We start from the raw sequence: 27,258 nt of genomic DNA on the forward strand, positions 1-27,258 counted from the left end.
TTTTTTTTTTTTTTGTTGTTGTTGTTTTGTTTTTGTTTTTTTGAGATAGGGTCTCACTGTGTAGTTGAGACTGATCTGGAACTCACTATGTAGCCCAGGCTGGTCTTGAACTCACAGTGATCCTCCTGCCTCAGCTTCCCAAGTGCTGGGATTACAGGCGTGCGCCACCAGCCTCGGCTCTCTGATCATGTTTTAATGAAAGGTTTGACTGACTGTTCTAGCAGAGGGATACATTTTAATTCATAAAGTTTATGACCTTGAGTTTTGTCAGTGGTGTGATGAAGCATATTTTCTAGAAAGTAGAGTTCTGGGTGAACTGTCACTACATTGATACTAATTTCATGTTCGGAGTACTTTGATTAGAGAACTAATATCACATTCATTCCATGAGAGGTATTGCCCATTTCAGGAGCTTAGGGACTCTGTTGAATGTGCATAATTATTTCCTTGTAAGTGGATATTTCAGTGCTGTTCCTTTTCAAACATTAAAATTTTGAAATTTAGCCACACAGATCTTAGCAATTAAGTTTTACTTTCAATCACATACATAAAGAACAAAAGTTTGACTTTCTTGGAACACATTCTCGTTAAATCTTGTTTTTCAGTTGTAACCCTAGAGTATAAATGTGTGTCATCCTTAGATGAAGTCAGATTTTATTATTAAATAATCCACCAATTAAAACTTGTTTTTGTGATTTCCACTGGAAGATCCATTTAATAAAGAGAATAGAAATTTTAGCAGTGTGGCTCAGAATGCCAGGACTTAGAAGGAAAATAGTTCTAAGTGGGCCTTTATCTTCTGTGCTTCAGGTCAGTTACCTAAAAAAATATTTACCTTTTGATAGATAAATTTATGCCTACCTATGAATCAATCTTGTAAATTTTATGAATTCTGTAGTAAATAAGTGCCTTGTTTTTTGCCCATGTTGTGTTGCTTCTCTTTGGTGTTAGTACATAAAAAAGGCACAAAATGATTGTAAAATAAAATTTTATGATTTTTTTTTCTTGCCAACAATCTAGGTAGATTTATTAGCTTTCTCTCTGAATCTTATTTTCCCTGGATGTAAGATAAAAAAGTGCCACCATAAACGTTAGCTTTCTCCACATTGGACTCCATGGGCAAAATGGGAAGGGAAAGTCTGGTTGTGACTATTTTGTAGGGAAACAAAACCCATATTCTCTTAATTGATTTCATATCTTTAGGAAAATCATAACCATCATGATGCTTATCATCATTATTGTAATCATTTTTAAAATATTCTATTGGCCACATACTCTTTCAAATTGACATACAAATTTCAGACATATTTATGGGGCGGCCCCACGTGATGTTTTGATACCTGTGTACATTGTGTGATATTCAGATCAGGATACATGTATCTACCTCCTAATCTCCTAAACGTTTATAATTTCTTTATCAAAAGTTCAAAATCCTTTTTTCTAGATTTTTTTGAAATATATAGAACATTATCAGTAGTAGCCCTATGGTGCAGTAGAATACTAGAGCTTATTTCTTTTAAAAATAAAGCCTTTTATTCTTGTTTATAGTTTGAAAAACTTTTTATTAGTACGTGTTTGCATTACATAGTGTGGGGAGTTTGGAAGTGCACTAACACATTATTTTACTCCCCCTTTTGTCTTTCTCTCTTCTCTGCATCTCTTGATCCCCGTTCCCTTTGCAGAAGATCTATCTCCCTGTTTGCTATTATCTATCTTTTATCGGAACCTATTTCTGGCTGTAACTTATTAACTATCTTCACCTTCCCCATCCTTTCCTCCTCTCTGTGCTCCCCATCCTCATTATATATTGCATATAATATTCATAAAATTTACAAAGGACCGTTTCATAGATAGGCATACACGTCTCCATGTTTAGGTGGACACTTAGAGGTATCATTACCTGCTGTACAGATGACTGATCTGAGGCACAGAGGAGAAATAAAGGCAGACTTAGAGTTTACACTCAGGATGGCTGGATTCCCATGCTGCGTGGGTCCTAGGCTGTGCTGAGCCTGCATCTCCACCACGGTAAGGTCTGCTTTGAGATGGGCGCAGCGCAGTTGATGTCTGCCAGCAGAGATGCTTAGGCGTGTCACCGTGGCGAAGGGCTACTGTAAACCCAAGGCTTAGTGTACAGAGCACAGGTTCCTGCTTTTTTCTGAAGAATTTAATATTTAAAATGTTTATGTTTTTATTCTGCGTATATAATACCACCATCCAGAGATAGCTACTGTTTACATTTTCTAGATAAGATTGAATTTTATATCCCTCCCTGTGGAATCCAAATGCCCTCTGCAAGGGTTCCCTTTGAATTCCCAGGGGACTTGCAATCTCCTGGTCTCCTCTGACCCTGAGCTCCGGCTTCGGTGTTTTTGCGGTTGAATTTGTGCCCTCCCTTCCTCACTCTTGCCTGCGCTGCTGTGTTCAGCTTGATAGCAAACCGGATGGCAACACAGTCTTTAATCTCACTTAGAACTAAGAAAAGCAACAACTTCTCACACACAGACAGACACAGGTACAGAGGGACACACAGATACTATCCTAACCCAGAGCCGCAGACAATGAGTTCAGGACTGTAACACACTGAACTGATGAATTGCAACCAAGTTGTGGTTTATGCCTGGGAAGTGCAAACAGACTCACATCAAGTATTAGACACCTTTATATATTAAAGACCTTCAGCTGCTCATTGCATTGTTTGGCCTTTGTCTTTTCTTCTCTTTACTTTTTGCCACCCACGGGAATTTTGATTGTAATTATATTAATTTAGTCAGTTTTCACCTTTCCAACATTCTATCTGCCCATTGAAGAACATAAAACATCTCTCCATGCCTTTCAACCCTCTTTATCTGTTGGTGAAACTTTATAGATCATTTTACATAGATCCTACACATTTCATGTTTCTTACTAGGTTATATATAATTATAATCGTGATACACTAAAGCACACTGCCTTCTGGGAATAAACCCGTAGACTTATAGAAGATAAATTGTTTAATGAATTCATGAACTTATTTAGTAATATTTTGTATTTTTGTTTTTTCATAAGTGAGATAAGAGGTCGTTTTCTTTGTACAGCTCTTTATTTTAGGTTAATAGGACCATACTATCACAAAAGAATTGGTGGATTTCTAACTTTAAAAAAAATGTTTTCATATATATAAACTCACCAGCAAAACCAGCTGGGACTGTGAATTTTTGGAGTTATAATTCAGGCTTTTTACTTTTTAAATTTTACTTATGGAATTTATATTTCCTAATAAAATCATTTTCCATGTATTTTAAAATTGATTAGCTGAGAATTATACATAGGACTTTCTTGCAATTAAAGCATCTTTCTAATAAAAGCTACTTTATCTCTTGTTATACTGTTCATGTTAGTTTAAAGATTTCAAAAGCCTGATATTCTGAATTCTGTCCATATAAAGACCACTCAAAATCCCCATTTTTCTTTATATTTAGTTTTCTATTGTGTTTCTCTTTGTTTCTCTTGCATCTTTGTTCTTTGAATATGGTTCCTTGAGAAGAGTTCTTGGTTAATTTCAATGACAAGTAAAATACTTAAAACTGTAACTGTCTCTGAAAGCAGTTTTTGACTCACTGTAGCAGTTTTGAAAGTAGAATTTTTGTTTTCTAGAAATTTATTTTTAACTTTTGATCTTTTCTCAGAATCAGTAGTTATTTAAAAGACTACTTTATGATTTTGAGGTTGGTTTTCTTTCTATATATATATTTTTATTTTTACTATACTTTATATAATAAAATATGTATTATTTAAATATAGTTTGCTTTTATCTTATGTTCTCATATATTGTTAAACTTGATTCATTGAAATATGATGTAGGATTTTTCTGTTATAGTTTGGGATTATTGCAGGGGAAATTTCGTTTGTTAGACTTCATTAAGTTGAGGGCACAAGCACATGTATGTGTGCGTGTGACAGTGGAAATGACAACAGGGTCGCTATTCCATTATTAGGTAGTGATTCTCTATGCTAGTGGCTGAGGAGTGAATAATTCTGTCCCATTTGGTAAAAAACTGCTGTTGGAACCCCTGAGTGCAGTCGTCCTGCCATCTTGGCTGCCCAATCCCTCTCTTTGGGCCTCAGGGTCATCCAATAATTCAACAACAAAAGGGCTAATGTCGGGCCCATCATGGTTTTTCAGATTCCTTTGCTGATGCTAAAATTATTGTTTATTTTAACTGGTTGGTCCATGTCATTAAATTATTTTGAATCTCACTTTTGAGCCACACTGTCAGGCAAATTTAACTCTATCTTCCTGGTCTAAAAGATGTATAAAACAAATATAAATAGTGTAGGTGATTTCACTTATCCTCCTACTTCGTGAGCATAGTCTCAGTTTTTGAGCCTCCTGATACTGCCGTTACGACTGCCGTGTGTGAAGGCACACACTTGCTCCTGAGTATAGCCAACTACTCTAACAGATTCTCACCCAAGGAAACTGAGTGTTCAAGTTGGAGGAAAACCTGGTTGGTACATTCACAAATTACTGATTTACTTCCACATTAGCCTTTATGGCCCATGTAAAGGATTGTCAAGAGTACAGTGGACCCCTGACTTATGAACTCAATTGGTTCCCAAGGGTGGGTGGTAACTCAAGTTGATTGTAAGTCAGTACAGGGATATCTGGATATTTACCTGGGTACATGCTATAGATAACAAGAGACAGGTGAATCATCCAAACAAATTAACTGAAGTTGTTCATATGTCAGGCCAGTCGTAACTTGAAGGCCCACTGTATTTTTATCTCTGAACAATTTTTACCTTATTGACTGACTGATCTTCAGAAGTCTAAGTCCTAAGCATGTGTTGCTCCATTGAGCATAATAGATTTTGATAAACTACATGGATGTTTTAGAGGGAAAAAGAATGAGTTCCTTGTTTTATACTTATAAACATATAAAATTATATATACTATAAATATGCAGATAATATATATCTATATAATTAAGTGGTTTGTTTTGTTTTGTTTTGAGACAGGGTCTCACTATGTAGCTGAGACTGACCTGGAACTCATTATGTAGCCCAGGCTGGTCTCGAACTCACAGTGATCCTCCTACCTCAGCCTCCCCAGTGCACCACCTCGCCCGGTGTATATAATTAAGTTTTATGTTTTGCTTTTAGTCTATCCCATCTGTCAAAATTTGAGAGAGCTATATACTATCTTCTCAAACTATTGTGCTTGCCTTATACTTTGATTTTTGCTTCCACTAGTTTTTTCTTTGTATATTTAGTTATTATTGAAGCACACAGATGAATAACCACTATGCTTCCATTATGCATTGCATTGTCCAGCAATATAATGGGATAGACTTTGTTCTATTTCATGCCTTCTATTTTTTTCATGCCTTCTATTTTAAATCGTACCTTGTCTGTAACTAATATTTTTACATTTGCTTTCTTCTTCTTCACCAGTTTTTCTTGTCTTTTCTTGCCCCCTTCCTCTCTCTTTCTCTCTCTCTTTCTTTCTCTAGGGATTGAAACTAGGGCCTTCATCTGTGCTACATCCCCAACTTTGCATGCATATGTGTGTGTGTGTGTGTGTGTGTGTGTGTGTGTGTGTGTTCGCGCGCACGTGTGTGGCAGAGTGCAGAGTCTCATTAAATTGCCCAGACAGGGACTGGCACTTGTCATTCTCCTGCCTTAGCCTTCCAGGGTGAAGTCTAGACTCCCACCACACCCAGCTTTCTTTTTATTTCTTGATGAATTCTTTGCCTTTATGATTTTTGTTCTAACCGGATCATCTATTAGCATCATCTTGGAAGATTTAAATTTTTGCATGTTCTGAGACTATCTTCCTCTATATCAGTTTAAACATTTATCTTTAAATCATAAAATAACATTCTTTTTTATTAGAACATGTTTACAGTACAGGCATTTCCCAATCATCTTGGTAAGTTAGTGACATATATATATAATACAGTTTGTTTCTTTTTATTTTTAATTTTTGTTTATTTTTTTCTGGTTTTTTTACTCATGGAGTTTATTGGTACATTTTAGGTATACAGTACAGTTACATTCATCATTGGGATCTTGTACCTTTACATGACAGGTCTTTGTTCTCATTTCAGCTTGTTTCTTTTTAAAAATCCCTTTTCTTCCCCCCTTATGTCTTCTGGTGTTAGCTTGGCAATTTTTATGAATCTAGGAATCTGTCCATTTCTTCAAAATTTGTCAATTTGTTTGAATACAATTTTTCAAAATAGTTATTAATTATAATTTGGATTTTGACAGTGCTGTGATTTCACCTTTTTTTTTTTTTGTCTAACTGCATTGATGTCAGTTTTTCCTCTTTTTCTCTCTTGGTAAGTTTGCTAAGGGTTCATGCAACTATTTTATTAATTCTTTTAAAGAACCAGTTCTGATTTGTTGATTTTTTATTTTTTTTGGTCTCAGTTTCACTGATTTCTACTCTATGATTTTCCTCTTTATTTTGATTTAGGCCTGAATTCTTGCTATTTCTCAAGCATCTTAAGCTTCCTTGTCAGGTTATTTATGTGAGCTGGCTCTGCTTCCCTAATATGAGCAAGTTCATTTATGAAAGCCAGTACCACCCTGATTCCCAAACCAGATACACACCCAACTAAAAGAGAAAACTACAGGCCAATTTCCTTAATTAACATAGATGCAGAAATCCTCAACAAGATATTAGCAAGTAGAATGTACAACATAATCAAAAAGATCATGCATCATAAACAACATTTAATCTTAATCTCTGACATACTGTTTTATTCTTTGATTATATTTTTTAAAACTTCCTTTTAATCTCTCACCCACCTCCACAATCTTTTTCTTATTTGGCTGATACTTTGTTTATATTTATTTAGACATTTGTTATGTACATATCCTGTTATTTTATTACTGGTTATCTTTAACTTAAAAATAACTCTGTAATCTGTACTTCCCTATTCTTAATAATAAATTATAAAACAGAGCACCCATGTGTTAGTGAGGAATTCTGCACTTTTTCTCCTCCTATCCTTTCTTTTCCAAGTTTTTGCTAACTTACTATGGAATTTGAGATCTGACTTACTTTCTACAGCCCATATTTTCAGTGATAAGGAAAATATTTTAATTAATAAATTTGTTTAATGGTAAAAATATGTATTTTGACTTAATTCCATTGGTCTTTGTGGTTACTGGATATGACAGTAGATGGATTGGAAGTCTCAAAGCTATAGATGCAATTCTTCACTTTTTCTCCTTGTCGTAAGTGGGAAGCTGGGGGAGGCAACAGAGGTGCTCATCAGATACATTTAAAATCTGGGATTCAAACTTCAGTATGAATTCAATCTATATCCATTACCTGATGTTAAGTAAATATGATCTCACGTTTGATATGTTTTACAATCCTTTATACTTTTTGTAATAACAATTACATTTGAACTTTATATTTTGAGTTGTCCAAAATAATGAGATAGAAATCTCTATTACCATTGAGACATGAGCTGCATCTTGAGATTAGGCCAACAGGTAATGCGAGAAGAGAAGGCAGTCTTTATTAGAAGAAGCAATGTCAGCAGTGTCCAGGAATAGAAAGATGGTAAGGAGTTTGGGGCTAAAGGGATCAAGGGGATTCAATTTTTGCAGTTTTTCAACTGTGAGAGAACTGTGAGAGAGAAAGAGGGTGTGAAAAGGAGTTGGCTGTAGGAGACAGTACGGTGCTACAGTGGATGAGTACGGAGACCGAGAGAGAGTTGTTGACAATAAGTCTTCAACCGGCTGTGGAAAAGTGTGGCTTGAAGAAATGAGGAAGGAAGAGAAGGAAATTTAAGAAGAGAAAACATGCTGAATTTACTCTGGACATACTGTATTTTAAGTGTCTATGCATGCATCGAGCATGCATTTTCATAATGTGTGTTTATAGCTGGAGAAGGTTGGAATAAGACTTGGAGAATAAGATTGGGAACGACGGTAACTGAAACGCTGGGAGTTAGTGAGATCGCCATGAAAACGGAAATAGGGTCTTCCTTCCGTAGCGCTGGGCAGGCCATAGTCTCTGGGTTGGGCCATAGCCACTTGCTGAGTTTTGGCAAGGAGGGGTAATGGGAAATGAAATTGAAGAGAATGTGCTATTTTCGAATCATCGTGTTGCACACGGTCCATAGAATGTCCATGTGTTTCTACTGGGATGATCAAAGAACCAAGGCAAATGATACTCAGTTGAGCAGCGCATAGGGAGATGCTACTGGGCCAAATCCTCTGTCAGAGAAAAGGAAGGGTTATGAATTCTGACACATTCCAGATGTTTTCCATTTGAGTTCCGACTTGGTTATCCTTTTTCCTTATTTTGTCTAAGCCCATTTCTTCATCTGTAATATGGAGATACATTGTCCAGTTCTATGGTTGTGAGAATTGACAATGATTCCAAAGTTCTCGCCTGTGGTAGGTACTTAATCATTTATAGCTATTGCTTTATTAAAATAATTTTAGTAATTATTCATGGATAACTGAAAACCTCTACTGAGAACATCACTAGCGAATACTTACTCATTCATAGTGATTTTCAAACTGTGTTCCACAGAGAGGCAGCAGCTCCAGGGAGGAGTTAAAGGCACTCCTGGAAGGCTGAGGAGCAGGTACAAGTCGAGCCCCTCTGGCTCGCTCCCTGCCCACCCACAGCAAGCATGTTTATATCTGCTTCTGAGTGATGCTCAAGATGAACGTCGAAACTGAGGTGCAAACCCGAAGAAGTAGTTATTGGATCTAGAGAGGGCAGTGGCAGGAAGGGACTGTCCACAGGAGCTGTGGCTTCTGTAGATGGCTCAGTAGGGACGGAGTGGGAGAGCAGCTGCCTAGCTGCATCTCCTTCCATGTTCCTCTCTCGCTGGTGCTACCAATCAGGTGTATCCAATGGGGTACAGGTAGCCTCCTCTATGTGGGTCGAGAGCTGGGTGGAGAAGGTGAACAGTAGCTGGAGAGAGACACAGCTTGTCAGAATGAAGACAAGAACTGAGGGATGGCCTGGCCTTGGCAAGGGAGACACAGTCTGATGGGTACAGCTATGAGCTGGGTGTGGCGCCTTGTACCTGCAGTCGTGGCTAGTGGGGAGGCCAAGGAAGAGCCAGCTTGAGCTCAGCATGGTGAGACTATCTAAAAAATAAATAAACTTATATGTAAGCGTGACTTTAGGATGAAGCCAGAAATATCTGACAGAACATTTAATGAGATTGTCTCTCTGGCTTTTATGATTTCGGACGCCTTTCCCTGGAGAGACAGCACAGATAGGCTCTTTCCCCTTGCTGCGAGAGCAACTTCGGCAGGCCTCATAATTGTCTGCTCAGGCAGATCAAGAAGGACTTATCGTCCTGGAAGTAGGTAGTGTGGTGAAATGCATGGCTGAAGCTGAATTTGAGATGGTGCTGTCACACTGCTGTACCTACTAGGTACTAAGTCTGCCGTAAGACACAGCCCCTGCTCTGTGGCATTCTGTAGGCTTTCCAGGGTAGATGGGTGCATGATCTGGGTCTTGGGGGCTAAACAGGAGTTAGCCAGTGAGTGTGGGGAGCAGGAAGTGTTGGAGGAGGGTAACATAGACAGGGAGTGTGACAGTGCACACCTGCAATCTAGCACTCTGAGTCTGAGGCAGGAGGATGGCAAGTTTGAGCCCAGCCTGGGAAACTTAGTGACATAGCATGATCCTGTCTCCAAAGAATAAGAAAAGGGATAGGGATGTAGTTCAGTGCAAAGACCCTGGGTTCAGTCCCCAGAGCTACACACACAAGCAGACCCCCCCCCCCACATGTCGGTGTGCACATATGCATGGACACAAAGATTCTAGGCATGATTCATAAAGAAGAAGCCCAAGAAGATACTCTAAATATTTAAATAGAAACATCATACCCTAAATATGGACACACCCAGGATTTCTCAGGAGCCCTCTGTTACTGACATTTCTCTATTAACAACCTCTCTGGAGAAATTTAGGTCTCAGTTTGATGGGAGAAAAGTTGTTACAGCATTTAGCTGGAAGGCCGTGAGCTGCGAGGGACCCTGGAGCAGCTCTCCAGTAAGGAGAGGCCCTGACCCTCTGGGCATGCTGGGGCTGGGTGATTCAGAACAGAAAAGTTCCATCCTGGTCCAGAGGGCAGAGAAGCCAATATAGTACTGGAGGGAAGAAAGGGAGATTCCACTGGCAAAGGATTTGCAATGTGCATTTCACTGTCAACTTCTACACTTAACTAATGAAAAGATTTATTCAGGGCCAAACTCAAGGCTGGAAAAACAGCAGGCTTTTTTCTGTCATCCTAAAATGCAGAGGAAAAAGGAATTTAACTTTTCTCTAGGAAATAGTTTTGTGCTATGAGACACTTTGCTGCAAAAGACCTCTTTGGTTAATCCTCTCCACACTCTTATTAGAAAGATATTTTAAAGCTAAAGCAAGTGGGTGTAGAAATGAATGTTTGATTTTAAAGCCGAGGAGAATTCCCCAGAATTGTTGGCAGGAATAGAGTATTTAATTGTTCATAGACTTACTTCTAAAGACAGAGGAAAATATGAGGGCAGGTTCTCAGGCTTAGAGAGTTACACAGTCCTTTGGATTGGACCTTGAGCAGTCTCACTTCGGGTCAGTATGAAGTCCTGTGGTTCAAGTTGACCTCTTTTTAATTTTTTGTATTAGCCCACATTTGGAGCATGTAATGTTTACATTCATCATAGGGAGCTGGTACATGGACGTGGTACATTTGACCCCCTTCTATCTCCTGGCTCAGGTTTGTCTCTGAGCAGGCTCTGTCCAGACAGACCCCTTTTCTCCCTTATCCTCTCCAAGGCTGTCTCCACACCTCATAGCTGGGTGTGACACTGCTTGTCCAGAATCACTTGAGAGTGCCAAGAGTCTCCTGTTAAGGTCAGCCCTGTAAGAAAGGGCAAGAATCAAAGGGCTTTTGAAGGAAACACAGGGGATCTTCTTTAGCTCTTGCTCATCCTGTTTCCTGCCTGTGTGGGCTTGATGAGAGGGAGGGTAGGCACACAGAGGATACAAGGCCTTAGCAGTCCTCTTCTCTATGGGAATCTTAGCTCCAAGATGACTTAAAACAACAAAGTCTTCCTGGAATGGCTGACACAGACTGTAGTTTCATATAGATTTACTTGCTCAAACTGGCTTTGTGCCATACTAATAAAAAAATGCTCCTTTATACAAAAACAGTGATTTAGAAGCTATTTTCCATTTTACAGATGAGGAAAATGAGACAGAACTTTCAAGACCAAAGCTCTTAATTCCCTTGACTGTGCCAAGCAATTAATAATCACTTGAGGACTGGGAATGTAGCTCACAGTGGCCCCACACCTGCCTGGCAATTGCAAGGCCCTGAGTTTGATTCCTGGTACAGACGGGGGGGTAGCGGGGAAAGACCAAAGGGTTTGACATGACTTTCAATCACTTGGAATTTTTTCGATTCAACTCAAACACGCTGAGTACATGCACGGTCGGTCACAGATGTGCTCAGTGCTGGGGAGTTGTAGATCTACAAAGTAGTCTCTTTTCAGGGTTTTGTTACCTGAAGTAGAAGACAGATAATCCAAAGACTATTAGAATGCTGCCATTAAATTGATTAACAGCATGTTCCTTCCTATAAAGGAAACCTTTACTTTATAATTATGTTTTGCATAGACTAAAGTTTTAAATTTTGATAAAATTTGATTTTTCAGTTTGTTTCTTTAAGGATCATACTTTTTGGCATCATAACAAACAACTCATTCTCTGCCTAACTCCAGAATCATGAAGATTTTCTCCTATAAAATTTATTTTTACATTTTATATAATTATTTTTGGTTAGTTTTGTGTTAGGTGGGAAGTTTAGTACTTTTTGCATAGGAATGGCCAAGTTTTCCAATACTATTTCTTAAAAAGATGAACTTTTCTTCACTGGACTGTTGAAAGATACTTTTTGCTGTGAGTTGGTATAATATGAATGTGGTAAACAAATGACTTGAAGCTAGTTTACCCGAATTTGAATCTTGATTGTACCATTAATCATTGGTATGACCAAGTACTTAGCCTCTTTTTGCCTTAGACTCCTATTCTCTAACATGGGGCTAGTCCTAGTACTTGTTTTCTGAAAGGATTACATGCGTCATTATGTGTAGCACAGAATTGTATCCAATATATAATAAAACCGACAAATTAGGATTTGCTTTTATGTAACGTTATGATTACTGAAGAAATTGCAAACATGTCCTATAAAGATATTCTAAAAATTATATTCCATGTGAACAATATAAATATTCCTATTTATCAGTTAGCAGTAGATATTATGAATATCCCTGTTTCTTGGTTCAATAGGAAAATATTAAGTAGGCCTTGGACTCATTGTGTAGCCCAGGCTGGTCTCAGACTCACAGCGATCCTCCTGCCTCAGCCTCATGAGTGCTGGGGTTACAGGCGTGCACCACCATGCCTGACAATATGTGAGAATTCAAGTGGCCAATATTTGTGAAACATCTAGTATAGTGCTTATCATATACTATATAATAAAATAATATTAGCTTCCTTCCCTACATGGTAAAATCTTAGGCCTGCTAGGAAGGCAAGACATCTTTTGACAATCTCATTTTAGCAACAGTTATGATCCTGAATTTCTTCCATTGCAGCCTCATTTCTTTGGTTGCTGTTCTAGTAGTTCTCAGTGGGTTGTCATTTTGAGCAGTTCTCGATTTACTCTTTCCCCTTTTGTGAAGTCAGTCAAATGGCCTTCCCTGTTGGGAGCTGGAGAACAGAGTGCTGCTCACACATGTTGTTCAGGGCCACCATGCAGGATCGAGATGTGCCCGTATGGGTGCGGAGATGCACTCTTCGCACAGCATAAGGTTAAGGTGAATGTGGTAAGTGACTGAACTGGGAGAAAAGCTCAGAAAGAAAAGGTGGTGTGGATCCAAAGACAGAGTCTTCCTACACCAGTTACATTCTCCGGAGCTGGATGAACATAAAGAGATCCTCTATCCGGATAAAGTGAATAGGAAAGACTATTAGTATCAGGCTTAGAGGAATCTGTGAGGAGGGCAAAACTCACCGTGGGTATTTCTGTTCCCTTTGGGTATTTCTGGCCTTTTGTCCTATTCCTTTCTAACGTTTTGCCTGCCTCTCCTCCATGTCTTTCCTTTCTTGTCCTGGTTTTATGAAGCTTCTGCATTCTGCAAGTCCATCCTGCCAGATTTGTAAACATCCCACATCCCCTCACACTGAGGATTTGACTGTAGAGTGAAAGAAAGGGCCTTGGAGAGAAATCAGAACTCAAGAGCTGACAACCAACCAGTCCCTTTTCTGTAAAGTTCCCTTTTCTGGAAGTTACCCTTTTCTATTGCCCTTTATACAGTGAGACTTGACCAGGCAATCTCTAAAGTCCTTTGCAGTTTAAACAAGCATGTGACAGTACCACACTTCCTCCACCCTCAGTACCTCTCATAATGGAGTTTGCATGTAAAAAGTACATGTGTGTTACATGTGCAATAAAGTCTTACTGTGTGACTGTCCCTGGAAATACAAAAGCTTCCCACTCGTTTGCTCATCCTGATTCTAACTAGGATCTGTGGTATTTAGTCTGGATGGAAAATTTCTGGCAACTGAGGGCAGGACAGGATGCCATTCCCTTCAGCAGACAGACAAGTACCCCATTTTTCTGGGAAGCAGGGATGGGAAGCAGGCATGCCCTCGGGGAAAACTGGCTTGGCACAGCTCCTGAGTGAGAATAGTTTGTTGTTAGAGACACAGCTCAGTCACATCCAGGATGCTGAGCTCTAAACTCCCACCTGTACAGTGAAAAAGTTAGTAATTTCCTTTAGTTATTTATAGTCTTGTGCATTTTGTTATCTGCTTAATTGCCCAACATCTTGGAAGGAGCCTGAAGGATAAAGTTATGACTAAGAAACTTACTACATTTACACAAAAGGATCACGGAGCAAAACAACAGAAAGAAATTCAAGTGTGGAAACGTGCCCGGGAACCTCAGAGAAGACAAGGCAGAAAGATATTCAAAATACTTTAACAGGGTTGATAGAGAAATGTCACCAGTAGGTGTTAGGACCTAACAAACAGAAACAAATGCCAAGATAGTTTAAGGATAGATTTAAGAAGATTGCAGAAGTGAACCCATCGAATGTTAATTCATTCTTTGAAAGCCTGCTCAGTAGTTACCCTCTTGAGGAAATCGGTTTTAATCTCCTCTCTCTAACTTGCCTTAGTTAACTGCAGTACTCTGTTAGACTTGATGTTCACAAACCTTCCCCCAGCCCAAATTGTCTGTTTAGCACGATGCTATCTCACAGCCTCTTGTAATTCTCTTTCACAGTGCCTATCATAGTGCCCATGTTATGTTTATTTGTGTAATTAGTTTTCTGTCTGCCTCACATTAGCTTGTAAGCGATGAGGGTTGGTTGAGATCACATCGCTTGATTCCTTGCTGCCTCTCCAGGCCCTAGGGTAGTGTCCAGTACATGGATGGATACTCAATGCATTTGTGTAGTAAAGCGAATGAATGGACGTATCAAAGAAACGATAAGCGTATTTTTGAACAGATTCTTCCTTTTTTGACTGTTTTAAAAAGCAATAAAAATTCAAACAATTCCACAAATTACCTTGCGTAGCCTTATTCCAGGGATGCTTTTGGCTAAGGCCTTTTCATTTTATTGCCAATCCTCTGGCTTCTGAAGTATTTTTGGCTAAAGTAGTACTAATTGTCATCTCATCTGCAATTTTCAGAACTGTAGTTAGCCACATCTGTTACAACACTGAGGCGACCATGAACACTTAAAAAAGATTAAAGATAGCTAATAACAAACTTCCAAGAGCCATATGGTTGTAAAGACACAATGCATTATTCTAAACACATGTTAGTGAAATTCCACCAAGTACAATTCTGAAGTAATAAGAAGCGCAAGGGACTTAGCTCATTATGCAGTGATTTAACAGGCGGTTTCCTCGAAGCTTGCCAGTGCCTCAGGAACAGGGAACGGGGTTCATAAGAACTTGACGACCTGCAGCTGTGCTGAACTTGAGTGGGGGCGGGGAGAACACTAATGGAGCAAGTGTGTCGGGCTGACACGGAAGGGATTTTCTTTGGTGTTCTGTTTAAACTTTCGCTTTTTTTCAGCTGTTAGAAAAATGAGTTAAAATTGATGACCTTTGAGGTTTTATATGTTTTTACTTAAGCAAAACCACCCCCTTAAATGAAATCTGGTGTGGAGCCCAAATGTTAAAAAAATAAAAAATTGGAAGTTGAGCACCTCTCCTGTACCTGTGTGTGGATGCAGATCTGAAAGCCATTCTGGGGGTTTTACCTCTCCTATTTCCAGAAATGTCAAGAATACCTGCCAGAGAGTGAGAAAAGAATATTCCTTGAAAGGCAATCTGAAAAGCACAGCTCTATCTGTAATTTCTAAATCAGTTTGGTTCTATGATGTGGGTATTGATTCAGGTCCAAAACAATTTCTATGTCTGTTTTAAAAAGAAAAAACATTTCCATATTTTAGCCAATAGCGCATTACTCAAAACAGTATTGCATACGAGCAAAACAATGCCAAAACAAGAGTTAAACATTTCGAGTTCATCACAATGTGATTTAGTGACAAAATGTTATTGTGAAAGATTAAATAATATTCAGTATTTCACAGAGAAAATTCAGTGAGCAAAACATTTTAGAGCTTTGCTATGCTTCAGTTGTGATGCTTGATTATTTGTTAACTTGGCAGATGCCATGCTATATGGCAAGTATTTTCTTCCAGACAAAAATACTTTCATGTAAAGGCTGTAAAGTGTTGAAGTTTGCTATGGAAAAATAGTATCGTATTTCACTTTTTTTTTTTTTTTTGAGACAGGGTCTCACAATATAGTTCACACTGACCTGGAACTCACTATTAGTTCAGGCTGGTCTCGAACTCACAGCAATCTTCCTGCCTCAGCCTCCCGAGTGCAGGGATTACAGGCACGGGCCACCACGCGTGGCCAATTAGTTCAGGCTGGTCTCGAACTCACAGCAATCTTCCTGCCTCAGCCTCCCGAGTGCAGGGATTACAGGCACGGGCCACCACGCGTGGCCTGTATTTCACTTTTTTGTGTGGTTCTTGGGATTGAGCTCAAGGCCTTGGGCATGTTAAGCAAGTGCTCTATACTTCTAGAACCCCAAAATAGTATTTACCCATATATATATATATATGGTGTGTAAAATTCAATATGCATTTTCCTTTTAAAATGCTCTTTGCTTTGATGATAGAAATGTGAGTTGAACTAATTAATGAATTTGATCAGAGCCCCTAAGGCTGTGGAAGTGATGAAAAAAGTCAATTCCAACATGCCTGGAGAGGGTAGTGCCGTAATGTAGGAAAGTGGATAAGCTCGGGAAATGAGGTTGGCATGAGCCCAGATGGAATGTGTCTTTTGACGATTACTTTCAAAAATACATCCCCAAATGCCGACTCCTTGGGTGGCACCAACCATGCTGCTGAGCTTAGCTTCTCCATGGTGTCATCAAATGCTTTCAAGAACCCATAGGCCAGAGTTTCATGCATTGGCCATGGAGCCTCTGTTTTCATCTCTCTCAAAAAGCTAAATTTACCCCCTCCTTCTGCCTTTTATTAAATTTTATTTTAACCTTTTTTCCAATGTTACAGAATGGCATCACATTCCCTATTATTAGTCTAAAGAATAGAGAAAGAAAATGCACTATTTGGATACAATCCAAGATCTGGAGTGGGTATAGGCATAAGTGATGAGACCTAAAGAGAAATGCATTTTCTGGCTCTTAACTCCCTTCCAACTGCCCCCTTTTAAGGGAAGAGGAACATTGACTTTTTTGCATTTAATCTTTATGTGTAGGTAATATTCAAGTTGTTCAAAAGCCAGTGAAAAGTCTTCCTGTCATCATTTTCTCCTTACTACCCAGTTCTCCCCACTAGGTAATTCTTGTCCTTACTTTTTTTTTTGTCATCTTCTAGAAATTTTTTAGACAGATACAAGCAAATACAAACATTAGATTCTTATTTTAAGAAAACTGAGAAGAACTGAGTAGGGATTCCTCCTCACAGTCAAAGCCCACAAAGACAGTCCTTCCATTGTAAGTGATGCTACCGAGGACAGACTCACAGACACAAGAAGGTTTCCTATAACCAGCAGGCTGAATTAGGTGGCAAAATGTCACATCTAGACACCCAGAGTGCGCAATTTCCCCTTCTATCACTGAGAGGAAAGGGAGATAGTGGGGAAGAACAAGAAGAAAAGGAAATTAAATCTATACCTAGAAACGATTTATAGTTTCAGTATGACTTTTTTTCAAATCAGCTGTTTTTTTCTATTATTTCCTAAAGACATTAAATAAGGTACTGTTAGTGCCAGTACCGTGAGTTTAGAGCAGATGCCATGGTTTGGGCAAATCTCTGAACTGGACCTAAAAATGGTGCTGGATGGAACTGGAGTGGAAGAGTGACAGTGCTTCCTTCCTTCGATGACACTCTGGAATGCACTTGGAGTGGGGAGAGCAGGAGCTGAGGTGGTCATTCTGGGGCAGGGCTGGACTTGCATGTGGAGAGGAAGGTGTGCACTGGTGTTATTTTTGGAAGCTGTAATATTGCTGTTAAGTTTCCCAGCTCATCTTACCTTGCACCACTTTTATTATCCTAACCTCTGTCCTCTTTCCTGAGATATTGAAGGGTACCAATGAAACGAGAAATAAGAGGATGCTTTGAGGAGAAACCCATTCTAGGGGGAAATTCTCCCTCCCACATATAAAATAGAAATAAAACTTCTTCTCATTAACTTGACTTTCAAAGCAAATTGTATAAGGATTTCAATACTGACATATGCAGGTGCTCACACAATTTCTGATGAGTGAATACTAATCAATACCAAAAGCTCAGCAATCACTAATTACTTTTCTATGGCATTTGGTAAAAATGGTAGCTTTTGTTTTTGTCTCCTATAAACTTAGTAACTATCAAGATGGTCTGTTAAATGTGGACAAAGAAGTTATGGACTCAGGAGAGCACTTTCACTTTTTTTCTTTTATTGAGTTTATTCCTACATTTTAGGTATACAGTACAATTACATTCATTATTGGGATCTTGTACCTTTACATGACAGGTCTTGGTTCTCATTTTTTTTCCCTTGTCCCTACCCTCCCTTCAGCCCCTCCTCCTCCCCTCCCCATTTACAAACACTTTATTTCAATTTTTTCATTTTGTCATATTTTTTTTCCCTTATTACCTTTCCCCTACCCTTCCCATTTTCCCTACACCTTTAGCCCTTTTCTTCCTATTTCACATGGTCAATTATCTCATTAAGATCTTATGTACTATTATAGTTTTTCACACCAGAGAAACTATTCGGTATTTATACATGTGTGACTTATTTATTTCACTTAGGATTATATCCTCAATATGTATCCATTTTCCTATGAATGAATCTAATTTCTCATTCTTTGTGGCTGAGTAGTATTCCATTTTATAGAAAAACCACATCTTCTTTTTCCAGTTTCCAACTGATGGGCAAATGGGCTGTTTCCAAATTTTACCTATTACAAACTATGCCGCTATAAACATAGGTGCGCATATGTCACTGTGATATGATCCTTTTAATTCTTTTGGAAAGATACCCATCAGAGGGATGGCTGGGTTAAATAAAACCTGTAGTCCCAGCTCTCTGAGGTATCACCATATTGATTTCCATAGTGAATGTAGCAGTCTGCACTCCCACCAACAATGGAGAAGGGTTCCTTTCTTCCCATCACCCCACCACCATTTGTTATTGATTGATTTCTTGATAGCAGCCATTCTTTGTGGGGTGAGGTAGAATCTCAGTGTTGTTTTCATCTGCATCTCTTGAATGACCAGTGATGTGGAACATTTTTTCATATATTTACTTGCTGCTCTTACTTCTTTGAAATGTCTGTTCATTTCAGATGCCCATTTTTGAATTGGGTCTTTATATTTGGGGGTGGCTGATTGTTTTGAGTTCTCTATATATTCTAGATAATAGTCCTTCCTTTGTCTGAGGAGCAGCTGGTAAAATTTTTTTCCCATATTGTAGGTTGTCTCTTAGTTCTGTTGATGGTTTATTTTGCAGTGCAGAAGCTTTTTAATAAGATGAGATCCCAGTTGTTGATTCTTTCTGCTAGTTCCTGTGAGCACTTTCATTTTTAACTTCATTATCTTAGAAGTAGATACAGATAAGTAGATTAAGTTTGACTGGGCAGATCTAGAATAAAATTTGTCCATCCATCCACCGAACCAACTAATATTTACGTCTTTTGTATACTGAAATCAGGCAGGATTTGGTGGCACACGCTTGTAATCCTGTCACCTGAGAGGCTGAGTTAACAGGATTGCTATGAGTTGGAGGTCATCCTGGTTACACAGTGAGTTCGAGGCCAGCCTGAACTAGTACAAGACCCTGTCTCAAAACCAAAAATAAAAACAAACAAAAAACCCCATATAAATCTCAATTCTTAAATTTCTATTTTTACACGAAATAATTTTAGTCCTTATCCTCATGGAACTTACTTACCAAGGGAAGTGAGAGTCCATAAAACAGTCAAATTGTAGTACTCTTTATGAAGAAAACGAACGGAAGTAGAAGTTAGTGAGATGAGATTGTGTAGGTGCAGTAGACAAGGCTAGCAGAGAAGCCCTCTGTGAGAAAGTGACACTTAAGCTGGTGCCCAAAGGCTGGGCAGAATTTAGACGTGCCGAAAGTGTTGAAAAGCAATCCAAGCTAAGGGAATGGCAAGTACAAACACTTGGAAGTAGGCAGTAGAATGGTTTATTCAAAGGCTGAGTATTTGATACCAGCGCTGCCTTCAGTAGCTATGAACGATTAAACAAACTACTCAAGTTTTGAGACGTCATCTCTTCATATTTACAGTTGAGATAATGGTGCACATCTCTAAGGGTTGTTGGGAGAATTAGTGGGTGTTAAATGAGATAACAAATTGCAGTGGGGTGAACCTGTGGCATGTGTGCTGAGGTGGGCTGTTTGTATCATCGAAAGCTCTAAAAGGTTCATGATCACCAGCATACGGTGTACCTCAGTCACTTTACATACGTGTACACAAAGGTCTTTGAGACTCTAGTTGGGTCCCTGTCCCGAATGTGCCTGATCATTCAGGTCTCTTGATCACTTTACACAGACTTCAGAGTCGGCCATCACTAGAGGTAGAAAACATTTTCTGTTCCCGATAGAGCCACATTTAAGGAGAGAAGAGAATAGGAAGATTCCATTTTCTCATGTTAGTCAAGAGGACAATGAAAAGAAGAAGGAGAAAAAACTAGATATGGGGGTAGGGAGGGAAGAGAAATATTAAGAAGGCAAGATGAGTTTTCTTTTTAACTGTGCTTCATCCTTTATAAAGTAAATGGTAAAGGTTTGGTTGTCACATCTGGGGAGTCAGGAGGTCTGGGGCTAGGTGTTTAGGAGACACAACAAAGGGAAATTAATCATGGTCATTGGCACTTGATAAGTAATAGCACTTGGCAAGTTATGTGTCTGCGTATTTGTTCTTCACAAGAATTCTGAAAGATGCATCTTATTAACACCATTTTAAAGAAGAAACAAATGAGGCTTACAGGGAAATGCGGACTTCACTCAATTGTTGCTCTCTTATCTTGAGGAATTTAAAGCAGAACTAGGAAGTCATTTGAAAATGGTGTTCTATAAATTGCTATATGTAATTGGTGTGATTCTTTAGAATAATTTATTTTGGTAGTACTATGCTAGCATCTATTAATAAATAATGACCAATAATGATAATTATTGTGAATAATAATGACAGTGCCATTGTCACTAATTTATCTCAGCTAAACAAACATTTACTGAGTGCCCACCTATGTCTCAGGCAGTGTGGCATATAGATACGTAGTACACAATGCCTTTGGGGGAATGACATGGTTATAGTTAGAAGTTAGGGGTTGGGGTTCAGATTTGGGTTCCATTGCAGACAGGGTGTGTAGTGGGGCAGGGGACACTAACGGGATTTAGGTGATGAAAGGTCTTGATGTCTTGGTAAAGCATTTTAAATCTTGTTCAAGAGAAGATAGGTGCATGATCAGAAGAGTATTTTAGAGAGACGGCTTACAGAACTATTTTCACACAAGGTTTTGGATAAGACCAGTTTAGCAGTATTTGTTATGTATTGTGCTCTCTTTCCTTTAGGAACAGTGAAAGGTGCTATGGACTTGATCTTGATCAATTCCCTACCTCTCGTATCTGATGCTGAGACATCTCTTACCTGCATTGCCTCCGGATGGCAACCTCATGAGCCCATCATCATAGGAAGAGACTTTGAAGCCTTAATGAACCAGCACCAAGATCCCTTAGAAGTTACACAAGACACGACCAGAGAATGGGCTAAAAAAGTCGTTTGGAAGAGAGAAAAGGCTAGTAAGATCAATGGTGCTTATTTCTGTGAAGGACGAGTTCGAGGACAGGCAATAAGGATACGGACCATGAAAATGCGTCAACAAGGTAATATGCCCCCGAATCCGGCAAGGTTCCTTAGGCCAGGTGAACACCGCCCCCCCAACAGGTGCGCGCACACCATTTTGGTAGCTTTTTCTGCAGATTCTGCATGAACTGCCTCAGTGTAGAGCGTGCAGGCTGTGTCTATCTCTTTCTAAGCATCTCTGTCTCTGTTTCAGACAATATTAGAAATAAAAGAGATCACTTAGTCCAGTTCCTTCCCTAGATACTGTCCCTACTTCACGATGTAAACAGAGCATATGATATGTTCTACTAACAGCTTCACGAAACTTAACAAAGATACGACCATGCTACATACATGTAATATAGAAATCACAACAGTGAAAACGACTCTCCATTGCCACATCATACAGGCTATTTTGAGATTTCTCATTTGCTATTTTGTTTTGTTTGTTCCTAAATGTTTTTGACAGAAGTTAACATTATCAAGAGAAAAATTATAGTAGAAAAAAATTTTAAAAGAGAAACATCTGTCAGAAATTCACTTTAGTTGGTTACTTGGTGTCTCAGTTAACTATGGGTACGGCCATGCCTGTAACACAACCACAATTCACACTGGCACGTAATAAGCATTTACAGCTTGCATGTTTAAGTCAGCTGGACTGACTAGATGGCTATTTGATGTTGGGTGGATTTTCCTACATATGTGGTACTGTGTATCTGTGGGCCTGTCAGGCTGGCTTGGCTTGGAAACTTGGCTCGGTTCTATGTATCTATTATCCTATATCAGGCTAAACTAGGTGTGTTCTCATGGAGATGGTATAGAAGGCAAGAGAGCAAATGAAAACCTGAGGCTTTTAAAACCTAGACTCAGAATTGCACATTATCAGTTATGCCTCATTTTATTGCCCAGTTCAAGTCAACTAACTGAGCCAGAGAGGCTGAGTAAGAGAGGCTACCACAAGTGACAAAGAGCAGGAATTGAGGAGGGGTAAGGAATGGGATACTCTCTGAAGGCTACCCTTCTGGGAGAGAGACCAGGATTTAATTTTAGCAGGTGAGGACCCTGTCAGAAAACACCAGAATTCTGAAGGATTTTGAGAGCCTCCTCTAAAGGGAGATTACTTCTTGCTACCATGCCACAAGGCAGTAATGTGATGGAACCTTTATTCCAAACCAAAATTGGATCCCAAGCTAAATCTTTGAGCCACTCCACTAATCTGATGGCAGTTGGAGAAGATATTGTTGCACGTGTTATTTAATGATTGGGTTTTAAGGCTCCCGGGGCTGGGCAGGAAGGTAGACTTCCAGTGGTTTTGATGGGAAGAAGGTTCAGAATTCCTGGATGTTTGGGAATGATCTCGCTGTTTACACATTATTACCTCATTTTATCACCTAAACCAAGTCAAATAGCTGAGACCAGAGTTAGAGCCAGAGGTAATTATGAACTTCAGTGGCTAAAAAGCAAGGATACAGTGAGGGATGAAGAAATGGGGCATTCTCTGCCTGCTACCATTTTGTTCCCACTGGAATACTTTGGCCCTTTATGATTAGCCACCTTTGTTGGGCTGCTCATACCTAAAATAAAGTATTTTTTGTTTTTGGTATTATGATTGAACCCAGGGCCTTTGCACTGAGCTTATCCCAGCCCTTTTTCATTTCTCATTCAGAGATAGTCTTCCTAAGTCATTAAGGTGTCCAGGGTAGGCTCCAATTTGGGATCTTCCCACTTCAGCCTCCCAGAGTATGGGGACTAACATGTAGGTGCTACTATGCCAAGTTATTAAAGGAGTCTTTCTCAAATTAGTTTTGTATAATCACGGGGGCTTAGTTATTTACAGGTTAGATTTTAATTATAAAACTGATCCAGGTAAGTAATAAACCTATGCACATTTCTGATTTGGCAGTTTCTATATAAATCTGCAGGTTTTTTTCCTCAAAGTTGAACATATTTATAAATCACCTGTGGGGCTTGTTAAAATGCAGACTCCGACTCAGTGGAGTTGTTGTTAGGAAAAGATCTGAGATTCTGTGTTTCTGTGAAATTCCCTGGGAACAGGACATCACTGTAACATCGTGGACCAGACTCTGAGGAGCAAGCTTGAGGCTCACCTGAAAACATTTCTTCAAATTTGCTAATGGTAGTAAGTAAAAAGATTTAAGTGTACAGAGTTCATTTTAACGTCAAAAGTGATAGCTGTTCGTTATAAATGAAGGAAAGAATTTTCCTAGCAGAACTATAATGTTTACCTTTAAATGACATGTGGGCAGGTGGGAAAAGGACACGACAGAAATTCCCAGGAATTCAGCTCTCCAGTGAGGAAAGAGAGGCGGAACAAGGGGATGTGAAGTGTGCCAAAGCTATCATGGCTGCAAGAGCGTGCTATTATCTTTCACGTGTCATTTGGGTTTGACTCGGGTAAGGAATAATGTGCTGCTGAGTTTTCACATTCCAAATGCAGACACCTTTGGATTGGCAGCCCAGAGCTTTCACAGGAATGAAGTGTGATGTGCCATCACCTTACTGTGGCTGAACTCAGATTGTCTTTGGCAATCTGTAAATTATTAAATGTGGAGCATATCGAACCGGACATTGGTAACAAAACAGCTATGACAACCCCTCCAAACAGAGAGCTAAGTCACCACAGGTACTGCCAGGGATTTAGCTCAGTGGTTTTGCTGCCTGCCTCACAAGCACAAGGTCCTGAGTTCGATCCCAGGTAAAGATCTTAAATTCAGGCAGTGGAGGCAAGGGAGAGTAGTGAGCGGTAAGTGGAGGCAGGGCAGCTTTTAGATTCATACTTACCTAAGTTTGAATTTTTTTCTCCACTGCTCACCTGCTGTGTAGCCTTATTTAGCTTTGATTTGTTCCATTTATTACTGTTTATGAAATGAGGATAATACGTAAAAATTCTGTTGTTTTAAATAATATGTATGAAGCCAGTTCCCATACATGCCATCATTTATACAGATGTGCTCTTAAAAGCTTGTATAAAGTGGGATATTGCACAGTAAAGACACATATTAATACTAATAGTTTGTAAATGGAATTTGATGATCTTCCATTAGTGCCTGCATTGCACTTGGCATATCATTCTCAGTGTTAACAGTTCACTCTGATTTTGAGCAATGTTTTATAAGCTACAATAATTCTATCTGAAATGTTCAAAAGTAACCTGAGTAGACCTGGGAGCGGAACTCAGCCAGACGCAGGTTAGAGCCTTGCTTTACACTGAGTGGTATGGCTCAGGGCAAGTTACTTACGTAATTGAAATCATAGGTTTTCCTCGCTTGAGAAAGAATGGGAATCAAGATTTTATCACATACATTCAAACATCAAATGAAGCACTTACAGATTACTAACATTATCTTGTTCACAGATAGTGAGCCAACAACTACTATTATGTTCATGAACTACCATTATTATAGTGTCTTGAAGTAGTAATTTAGAGGCACTATGAATATCCTTACCTAATTGGAGAATTTTAAAAGATCACATATTAAAATAATTGTAGAGGTTTATACAAAAAAGAAAAATAGCATGTTTTCCCCCGTATTTTAACAACAGCAGCATCTTAGACTGACAAACTAGTTCTCTTTTCTCATTGACCATAGGGGGAATTATGGTATGGAGAAAGTGACATCCATTATGGTAAATCAGAAAAACATCCACAACTATGTCTTTGTGCAATTATCAATCCCTTAGTAACATCATTGGAGCTTAGCCATGCCTGCCCAGCCACATAGCAGGATAGGATGAACAGCAGTATATTCCTGCTTGCTGCTGACTAGTATAACTGGGGAGGGAATGGAAAGTCCACTTGAGATGTGCCAAAACACATCTTAAATTGGCTCGCATAGCCTGAATAGCCAAACTCTTTTTATCAATGGTATTATCCAAAACAGTCAGCAGCAGTTTATTCAAACCTCACTGGTGATTTCATGAGTAGCTAGGGAGTTATAAAGTTTGAAATATTGTCAGATCCAAAAATCTGTTTCAGAATGATCTGTCAGAAGAAACATAGTTTTTTCTTCCTGTTTTTATTTGAGAAATAGGTTGGCATTAGGAACATCAAACTAAAATGACTTGCCAAGTTGAGAGAGGGGAGCCACCTGTATCTAAATAACTCAAGCAAACGTATTAAAAGCATAAAGAAACTAAGAAATTTTGAAATGAGATTCATTCTTTTTCCCCACAATTGTTCCTAAGCTTCCATTTGTGCCATATATTGGGGATGCAATAATATTAACATTTCTTGAGTATTTATGATGTTCCTGACATTCCTTTGGCAGCTTCATATATATTGCATTAAATTTGGTCTACCAACTTTTGTGCGTCAGATGGAGACTACCGAGACCTCATTACTAGATGAGGCCCATCACTGTGTAACTTAGCGCATTCACTAGCTAGTAAGTGCTGGATCTGGAAAGTGAACTTGGGGCTGATCCCAAAGCCCTGGCTCTAACCACTGCCCTGTCGTGCCTTTCAAAGGGAGGTTCTTCCCTCATGGACTGTTTATTCTGGGAGAGGACATGTACCGTGTGCAAGGCTGCGCCAGGAAGGGAAGGGTATCTGGAGAGTGGCTATGAGACCTTACCTGGAGAGTAGGGGCCGAGTAAGGCTCTTTGAGACATCTGCGTGGAGACTGATGAGTGAGCAGGGCCTGGTGAGGCATATAGGAGAGGAGTAGAAAGGAAGGGAGAAGACTTGAGACTTGGACACGAGTGGCTAAGGATGCAGATCTGGAAAAGGAAAGTGTGGAGAGCTGATGTTACTGATGAGCAGGGCAGGCTTGAGGCTGTGTCTCAACTTCCTTTCTCAGTCACTGACAGGAGGCCTTAGGTAAGAGCCACAGTCACGCCTAATTCCATCTCCCATGCAAACAAACTGAATATCCTGTCACTAGGCTTTTGTGAAAATTATACAAAATAATAATGGCCACAAAACTACATTTTTTATTCGTGAGAAGCATCTTTGTTTATAGCTCTTAGAGCCATTTACTTTTTTCTCTATTCTTCAAGGAATAAGTAGATTGTGTTCTTAAGTTCTTAGGCCATCCAGATGATTTTAATCAAATAATCTTCTAATTTAGGCCTCAGTAATCTCACTTACAAAATGTAGTGCTTGGACTTTAAAGGATTTTGCGTGCTAGCATTACATAATCTAATTTAATAACGTTTTGGGTGCTAATGTTACATAATCTAAGCCCTTTGAGAGCTAACATTATACAACCCAGAGCTAGGCTCTCTGACTTAGATCCTGGCTTTCCCAGGTAGTTGCTGTGTGATCTTGAACAGGTTGCTTAAACTCTCCCTGCACCTTTTAGTTTCCTCATTTGTAAAATTAGGATAATGATGGTATATACCTCATAGAGGTATTAGGAAAATTAAATTTGTATGAAGTGCTTGGTACATAGTAAACACTTAAAATGTGATTATTGTTTTTATGATACAGTCAAGCCACAGGACATGGATATATGTGTACTGAGTACAAACCTGGCCCCTGTGTCATCGGGAAGCCCAGAGTAGAACGTGAAGGTTAGATATCCTTCATTACTACTCAGCAGAGGATATCAGCCTAGAGATGAGAATGCAGGAGGTAACAGGCTGGAAAGCAGTAGAACTCTGGTGTGGTGGTGCCCCTAAGAAAACAGGGAGGTTTAAAAGATACAATGTCTGAAATAACGAAGAGTGACAGAGTTGGAGGGGCTACCCTGGAGCTGAGGAACTGAAGAACCTCAGTTCCTTTTCAGAATACAATGCTGAGTGGGAAGTCTCATGGTCAACTGAACAATCATTGCACAAGAGGGCAGCAAATATAAACAAACCACAGA

General features: G+C 39.2%; 1 protein-coding gene across 2 annotated transcripts in view; it reads left to right on the forward strand.

Moving 5' to 3' along the window:
• The window catches only part of Tek (TEK receptor tyrosine kinase), a 138,927-nt gene that overhangs the window by 21,942 nt on the left and 89,727 nt on the right, over positions 1-27,258 (forward strand). For both annotated transcript variants that reach the window (XM_010627018.3, XM_010627019.3), the window contains exon 2: positions 21,158-21,469. In XM_010627018.3, coding sequence (XP_010625320.1) covers positions 21,158-21,469 — 312 coding nt within the window. The remainder of the gene's footprint in view (positions 1-21,157; positions 21,470-27,258) is intronic.

This window comes from Fukomys damarensis, unplaced genomic scaffold (assembly GCF_012274545.1).
Source record: "Fukomys damarensis isolate Sample0158 unplaced genomic scaffold, DMR_v1.0_HiC HiC_scaffold_36, whole genome shotgun sequence".
NCBI lineage: Eukaryota > Metazoa > Chordata > Mammalia > Rodentia > Bathyergidae > Fukomys > Fukomys damarensis.